The following is an 8,708-nucleotide window of genomic DNA, read 5'->3' as shown; positions in this document are numbered from 1 at the left end:
TGTCCTGGTTTGCCTGGTTTAAAATCTGGAAGTCACACCTCCCAGGAACTCTCTTGGTCCCAGGCACACCGGGGCTGTTGGCCACCCTCCTTTGATCCCTGTTCCCACCATCTCCCTAGCTTGCTGGAGGATCACCATATGACAGCTGAAACGTTCCGGCTCACTAAGTGTCGGTCACCATGTGTCAGGACCTGTGTGGTTTCTCTTATGTCTCATAACGTCTTCATGGTGTGGATTCGTTACCTGCTGTACAGAGGAGAGTCAGAGGTTCAGAGGGTGAAGTGAGTGGCTCCGTGCCCTCACCCTCTCCCTAGAAGAGGGGCGGCCTGAGCCTGCTAGGCCAGTAGGCCCTGGGGAAGGATCAGGTCTCACTTTCTCAAGAATGCACTTACCTGGTTGGAAGTCCAGCTAGGATCAATGTTGGCAGGTCTGAGACTCCCACGCCTGGCCCTGAGTCCTGCCCAAGCTCTCCTCTGTATGTGCTTTGAACCCAGCCCCTGAATGGGACTACCTGGGAAGCCCTCAGAGGTCACCTTTCTGTTTCTAGAACACCCTAATCTGCTCCTGTTTCTCCACCCTGTGCCCACTGCACGGACAGGGGATAAGGCCGGCGCTTAGAAAATAAATATTGCTGGTGATTTATTGTCTGGTCTAGGGAGAGCTGTCCAGGGCAGGGGTAGGCAAGGGAGCAGGGCATGAGGGTCTCAGGGCCTCAGGAGGTTACTAAGCCAGTCCTTTGGGACTCCCTGCACAGGGTCTAGTCACAGTTGACACCAGTATGGTGTGGGGTGAGGTGGCTGGTGAGGTAGCGCACGGCTGAGTGGATGCCGTCTACAGTTCTCTGCTCCATCCTCTCCAGCATGTGGGTGACAGAGCGCAGGGCCGAGTCGGTCCCTGCTGCCAGCCTGGAGGAGAGGGCCAACCTGGCATTCCCCAGGATTCTGGTGACACAGTGCAGCCTGGGGCCTGTACTGTGTAGCAGTTCTGACACGGAGCTATGGCCGAAAGCCAGCAAACCCGTGGCCACGCCCATATTAGCCTCAGACCACACCAGGATGTCTGCCAGGGAGCTGATGGACCCCTCGCCCCAGTTTAGCATACTGGTCATAGAGCGCATGTAGTCGTTCTCCTCGCTGGGCATGTACAGGCTGCAGTCCAGGGGTGTCCTCCTCAGGGCCACCGTGGGGGAGCCAGGCGAGTGGTGGGCACTGCCTCCTGGGGAGGGAGGGACTGGCTGAGCTTGCAGGTCTCCTGAGTGGTCCACCCAATCCCCCTCAGTCACTACCTGGGGCTCAGCTGATGGCAAAGCTTCAGTATCAGGGAACAAGGCCTCCGGATTTTCAGGTTCCTTCTCAACAGCTTCAATGATGCCAGTGGCCTGAGTGTCAAGCTGGCTGTCGGCATCTGCAGTGCTCATAGTAGACTCATTTTGGGGGGACCGTACCTCAGTATTTGGGGTAGATGGAGCTAACTCCTTCTTGCTGTCCAAGACACCTACCGCCAGTGGTATTATCTTCTCCTTAACCAGTGAGTCATACTGGAAAGTCGGAGGACTCTGAGTCTTCCTTGAGTCTTGCACTGGCCTTTCCCATATTGGGCACTGGAGGCTCTTGGATGTTTGCAGGGCATCTGGGGCTGAGTGGGCAAACCGGACTTTGGTCTCCTTGGGCTCCTGGCTGTGCTTTGCATCATCTTCATGCTTGTCCTTGTCCCCAGACACTGACATGGACTCAGAGGTGGCTGGCTTGATGGAGGCCTGATTTACATCCTGCCATTCAGCTGACACTGCAGCACCATCAGCTAGTGGAACATCTGCAAGGAGGGAGACCTGACTTTGGGATCCTACTGTTGGGCTGTCTGAAGACCTGTTGTCATCATGGGTGGCGTTGCTGGAGGCTCTGGCCTTTCCCGAGGGTACGGTGGTCATCTAGGCCCTCTGTCACTTCTGCTGGTTGAGGGAGTAGCCATGGCCCTGCTGAGCTAAGCTGTCCAGGTGGTGAGGTCACAGGAGGCTGTTGGCAGCTGGTGATGTCACAGGCACCTGAGCTTCTGGAATGGTTGCCCTGGTGGGCTGAGTCCACGGGACCATTTGCAGCTGAATTTGCAAGTGCATAAGGAGAGAAAGGTAAACATCTTCGAAAGGATGGAGGTATGTACACAGGCGCAGGTACCCTAAGGAATCATGATGGATGGCTATGACTGTGAAAGAGGATGTGATGCAGCTGTTGATATATAATAAACTCTATAAGGGACCACTCCCAGCACCTCCCTGCTCACACCAGGGACTCAGGCCCTGGTTTGGACAGTCTTCCGGCAGAAAGTCAGTTTCCCAGCAGTGGTGAGTAGGAATAAATGAAAGCTGAAGGCTGGGCAGCTCCTAGCCCTGACTGTCTTTGGTTGTGGGGTGCTATAGACTGAATGTTTGCATCCCCATCAAGTTCATATGTTGAAAGCTAATCGCCAATGTAATAATACTTGGAGGTGGGGCCTGTGGGGAGTGATTAGGTCACCAGGGTGGAGCCTTCATAAATGGGATTAGTACCCTTATAAAAAGGACCACACAGAGCTCCCTGGCCCCCTTCTCCATTGTGAGGTTGCAGCAAGAAGATCACTATCTATGACCCAGGAAGCGGGTCCTCACCAGGCACCGAACCTGCAGCTCCAATGGACTAAGACAGGAGTTAACCCTAGTGATACAGGATAAACAGTCTCCATCTTCGTGCTCAGCTGGGCTGGGAGGGCAGAGCGGAACAAAAGATGTGTGCACCCAGAGGACGTACAGAATCCTGGGGAGTGTTAGACAGCGTGATGATGATGATGAGTCTTCTGGTTTGGACAGCCTGCCTGTTGTCAAGGGCTCATGGATGATTTGCCCTTTCAAGGGTCTCTCCACCAATTAAGCCCAAGAGTCCTTTGGAGGGGACATCTGTGTGTGGTGACTCCCAGGTCATTTCCCAGGCTTCACTCACTAGAAACCCATCCTCTGCCCCAGGTCTAAATAGTCCTGTAATTGCCCCAGTGAGTGAATATTAGCTTTGCCCACACCGGGGAGTGTGCTCTAGGGCAATGGCCTTTTGCCAGACTTCCTGGGGAACCTGGGGGTCCCTCCCAGGCCTTTTGCCTTTGAGGTGGGTTATCCCTAGACCCTCTGATGCACGAGTGTGTGGACGATGGGAATCACTGAGTTGGAGCACCCATAGCAACGAGGGTGCATAGGGAGACAGGGAGTCTGACCCCAGTCCAGCTCTGGGGGTGTGTCCCGATATTCTAAGCCATTTCCCTGAGCAGTGATTGGATCAGGCTAAGGCCTTCATGCAATACTGGCCATGAAGTCATGAGAATGAGATGAGGTCTGCTAGGGCCTCTGGGAGGCTTCCTTGCTCATCAGGAGACCCAAGAAGATGTGGTCCCCTCTGCTCCTGTACACAATCATGTTGGGTCTCTTGTGACCACGTGGGCACCTGGCCTGAGAAAAAGCCCCACACAGAGGATGGTGGAGCCTGGAGGGTCACAAAAAACTAGAGCAAAAGCTTGATCAATGTGCACCTGTGCCACCACAGACTGTGGACCACAGGGCTCCTCATCCAAAAAAGCAAACATTGTCGTTTCCCCCCAGAATCTAAAGAATCTATAGAACAGGAAACTATAAGCCAATCTTGGCATTTGTAGTGGGTTGAATTGTGGCCCCCCAAAAGATATGTCCATCTCCTAACCCCTGGAATCTGTGAAGGTGACTGGTCTTCGCACATTTAATTAAATTAAGGGTCTTGGGATCATCTGGAATTAGGGTGGGTCCTAAATTCAGTGACTGGTGTCTCTATAAGGGAGAAATGTTTAAACTCTGTTTTCTTCTATTCTGTGTGTCTATTTGGCATCCATTAATCACAGGGCCCAAACTATTTATCTCTCTCCTGCAAGTCAGCTTGCCTGGAAGTCTCCTTTCCTGTGCAGATGGGCTGACCCACCTTCTTATCTAACTCTCACCAAGCCAATATTGCCCCTGCACTAAGTCATCCCAGGGCCAGGTACCAACCAGGCAACTAGAGACCACTGCTATAGCTCGAAGTCCATAGAATTATTTAAACTAGCCGGTCCTAGGCTGTTTACGCTGCCTGTCTTACCTTTCACCTGGAAACGCCAACGAAGGCTCTGGCGTAGGCCTTCTCCTCGCTCCTGCTTTTGTCCGCCAGCCACGCTGATGTTTCCAACATGGCTCTGTGTGGTGGGGGATGCTCTGTCTCTTGGGAAATCTAAGTAATAAATTCTTTCCATGGCACTGACCTCTCTGTGTCATCCACTCAGTTTCCTTCGTAAATTAAAATCCCACAGGTACAAGTGACACACTGAGACAAAAGGAGAAGGGAGAAGACACAGACTCAGAAGATAGTCATGTGCAGACTGAGGCCAAGACTGGAGTGACACAAAGCAAGGAATGCCTGGGACTACCGGAGGCTGGAGAAGTAAGGGAGGATCCGCCCCCCAGAGTCGTCATGGGGAGCGTGGCCCTGCGGACACCTTGATTTTGGACCCTGGGCCTCCAGAACTGGGAGAGAATAACTTTCAGGTTGTTATAAGGCACCCAGTCTGTGGTAGTTTGTTACGGCAGCCCCAGGAAGCTACGAGAACATCTAACAGTGAGGCTCCAAGGCTGACCCTCCACCCAGTTATTGAGTCTTCACTCTAAATACATGCTCGGACACTGTGCTACTTAATCGTCCCAACAATGCCTTGTAGTAAGTCTTGTTATTATTCCCATTTTACAGACGAGGAAAATGTGGTTTATCTAGCAGGAGACGAACTGGGATGAGAGCCAAGCTTTCGGGCCCAAGCCCATAAGCCCACAACCTCAACACTGCACAGCTGTGGGAACTGACACTGTGGAACTAGCATCCCTTTAGAGCAGGTCAGAACTTCCACAGACCTGTGAGATCACATTTGGGGTGAACCAACTCTCCTCCTTCCTGAGTCCCTGATGCTGCCACCTTGGAGTGACTGACAGGATCTGGCCACTCTCCGGCCTCCCACGGCTGCTCCTGGGAGCCGTTTGGAGCTCTGTGGCCCTGTCCACATGTCCTCCATGACCCTATCCACCTCAAGGAGGGTGGTGACCATGGGCCCTGCCTGCCAGAGACACCACCTTGGGTGGACCTGGGGGCCCTAGTCTTCGGCTGGCTGCTCCTCGGGGCTCCCCATCCCAGCTCTGGGCTCCCTGGGCAGTCTCCCTGAATATCATCATCACTCCAAGGGGGTCTCCAGATTCCTTATCTTTCCAGAACTCCCACTTTCTGCATGTTCAAGACACTGAAGGAGATGGAGCAACCCAGGCTCTGTTAGCAGATGGACCGGGAATTCCACTGAGAACCTACACTGGGCTTGTTTGTAGGAAATGGGTTAATAAGCCCCATGGGGTGGGGGGTGAGACCCAAAAGGCATTCTTAAATGACAAAGGACAGCCACTGCTTTCTAAGGAGGTGGATGCCTTAGCCTGTTAGCCCTGTTAGCCCTGTTAGCCCGAGGGCCTTTGTTTGGAAAGAGCTGGGTTTGGGCCAGGAGCCTACTACAGCCCAATTGTTCTGTGGGAGAGGGGGCAAGTGTTTTGAAGGTCCTGGAAAATGTATGCTGGTGTTGGCAGTGAGCAGCAAGGCAGCTGCATGAGAGGGGAGGAAGATCAGGCCTCCCTGGGGGGCAGCAGGTGAGGCTCAGGGAAGACAGCAATATCTAGAGGGAATTTTTAAGTTGTTTGCGCTGAGGTCTCCAAGGTACACCCCTCATCTTCTCCACAACATCAGAAGTCACAGCTTGTTTGCCAGTGCTTTTATGTGAGTGCTGGTGGCCAGGGGACTTCAGGCCAGGGGTAGTGTGTGAGTGTGTGTGTGTGTGTGTGTGTGTGTGTGTGTGTGTGTAGTGTGTTTGCCTCCTGGAGGTTGGCTTGGAGCAGAGACTGTTGTGGCTGCTCACTCGAGTGTTGTGAAAGCATTCACGAGTCAGGTAGAAATACAGAAGGAAGATTTATTAAAGGAAGAGGAGGGTCGGCTGGGCAGAGTCTGCTGGAGACTACTGCAAACTACTGCCTCAAGTCTTTGTTTGGTCTGCCGATGAAAAAACATCCAGCCTGGGCCGGCCGAGTGGCGCGATGGTTAAGAACTCGCTTGGGATGCCAGAGGGCCCCGGTTCGGATCCCACATATGAGGGCCAGTGACACTGCCCTCCACAGCTAAGATGCTGAACAACAGCTCGACCTGGAGCTGGGCTGCCATGAGTCGCCGGCGACGGCGTAGGCTGCACTCCCTGTGGCAGTGGGTTGCCATGGGCTACAGTATGTAGCCAGCAGCCAGCGTGAGCGGCCAGCAGCCGCAGTGAGCGGCCGTCCAGAAGCCGGCGACTGATCTGCCTCGCCAGAGAAGAGCGCAATGATGGTGCCAACTTGGGCCAGTGAAGCAACATCCTCCACAACTAGATTGAAGAACAAAAACGACAGCAACTTGTCTGTTCCCCTTCCCCCAATTCCCCAGCACTGTTCCCATCCCCCCAATTCCCCAATTAAAAAAAAAAATCTTAAAACAAAACAAACAAACAAACAAAAACATCCAGCCTAAGAGAAAGCTTATGAGTTTATTTGAGCCAAACTGACGACAATTGAATGGATTGAGAAAATGCTCTGGAAAATGGCGGGTTTGCGATTTACTTTATACATTAGAATCAAAGGAGTAGAGTTACATGAAATCCATTGGTTGTAGATTAAGGGGGTGGGAGAAAGCAAAGTGGAGAAATCTCTGGGACTGGATAAAAAGTAAAATGGAGAGATACTTCTTTTACATTGGTGGGTACAGGATAGTTAATAGCATTTTACAGCACTTAGAGATGGTATTCGGGGAACAAGATAACAATGAGGGATTTTGTAGTTTCCTGCTCTGGTGAGGTGGGTTGTGCCCCCCTAGGGTTCTGGAAAAGGGGATTACTCTGACATTCCAAGGGTATGTGTTATCTTAGATGCAAAAAGACAACAGACAGGCTCACTTAAGGTAAAGATTGACCTTTGTCAAGGAAGCTACAGGCCAAGGATGTGACTTCCCTCACGGCCCACCTTAGTTAGAAATTTTTATGTTCACGCCATCCTATGGGGTTATATTCAGTCTCCTGAGCTTGTCAGGTTTAACATGTGGCCCCTCTTCTGCCCATGGGTCTCGAGTTTTATAATTTTCTAACCAGGATATAAATTGCTTCGGCCTGTAGTGGAATTTTCTACTGAGTTCGGCTTTGTCCATTAGGGTAGGGGAAGGTGCTGTTAAACTGGTTATCACAGCTTTTGCATGTATGTTATGTAGATTTAAGTTTAAGCCAGGAGTGGATCCCACACAGAGGCAAAACGTCTCCCAAGTCACAGGGCCAGAATGGGCCTAAGTGAATAGAAAAATTGAAACTGTTAAGCATTGTAAATGCATAGAAAACAGAATCATTAAGAGTCAAAGAAAGAAAAGAAAGCTTTCAGAAAGCCCCAAGCTAAATTACACTTGTTAAATCAAATGATACCAGAGGTCCAAATCTCAAAATAGAAGATTTAGTGCCACCATTATAATCTCCCTGTCTTAACAGAGACTCCCCTTGGGGACACAGAGACAGGGGCAGTGGAGAGCTGACTTACAAAAATGGTGCTGGGACAATTGGTTAAGATTTGGTAAAACACTGGGTTACTTTCTCACTTTCAGTTTCAGACTTTAAAATGGTAAATGGAGAGAGAGAGAGAGAGAGAGAGAGAGAGAGATCAAAAGCAAGCTAAAAGAAAATGTCTGATTTCTTTAAGAAGTACTTTCTAAACAGTAAAGAAATTCTGAAGGGAAAAATGGACCAAAGTAAAAAAAAACACTCTAAAATATTGTGGATGGAAAAGAGGCCACAGGTTAAACCTGACAAGCTCAGGAGACTGAAAATAACCACATAGGATAGTGTGAACATAAAAATTCCTAGCTACGGTGGGCCATGGCGGGAAGTCACACCCTTGGCCTGTAGCTTCCTTCACAAAGGTCAATCTTCACCTTAAGTGAGTCTGTCTATAGTCTTTTTGCATCTAGGATAACATGCCCTTGGAATGTCAGCCATCCCTTTTACTGGACCAGAGCAAGAAACTACAGAATTTCTCATTATTATTCTTGTTCCCTGATTACCATATCTATGTGCCATAAAAAGCTAGCTATTAACTATCTTGTACTCACATATGTAAAATAAGTACCTGCCTCTCCAATTTACTTTTATCCAATCCTAGAGATTTACCCGCTTTGCTTTATCCCACCATCTTAATCTACCACCAATGGATTTCACGTAACCCTCCTCCTTTGATTCTACATATAAAATAAGCTGCAAACAGCCATTTTGCAGAACTTTTTTTCAATTCATTGAGATTTTACTTCTCGGCAATTGTCATCAGTTTGACTCAAATAAACTCTTTTTTTTTTTTTTTTAAAGATTTCCATTAGGGAATTAGGGGATGGGAACAGCGCTGGGGAATTGGGGGAAGGGGAACAGACAAGTTGCTGTCCTTCTGCTCTTCAGTCTAGTTGTGAAGGACACTGCCTGACTGGCCCAAGTTGGCGCCATCATTGCGCTCTTCCTGGGCGAGCAGATCAGTCGCTGGCTTCTGGACGGCCGCTCACTGTGGCTGCTGGCCGCTCACGCTGGCTGCTGGCTACACACGGTAGCCCATGGCAACCCAC

At 50.5% G+C, this 8,708-nt stretch overlaps 1 protein-coding gene across 1 annotated transcript; it reads right to left on the bottom strand.

Annotated features, from left to right (window-relative positions):
* Nucleotides 1–757: 757 nt before the first annotated feature.
* On the bottom strand, nt 758–1,927 carry TEX44 (testis expressed 44). The gene has a single exon (XM_019628241.1). The coding sequence runs from the start codon at nt 1,925–1,927 to the stop codon at nt 758–760; it is 1,170 nt and encodes a 389-aa protein (XP_019483786.1).
* Nucleotides 1,928–8,708: the final 6,781 nt, after the last annotated feature.

The sequence above is a fragment of the Hipposideros armiger genome, unplaced genomic scaffold (genome assembly GCF_001890085.2).
Source record: "Hipposideros armiger isolate ML-2016 unplaced genomic scaffold, ASM189008v1 scaffold_17, whole genome shotgun sequence".
NCBI lineage: Eukaryota > Metazoa > Chordata > Mammalia > Chiroptera > Hipposideridae > Hipposideros > Hipposideros armiger.
Note: the sequence above shows the minus strand (reverse complement) of the source record. Positions and strands in the feature narration are given on the sequence as shown.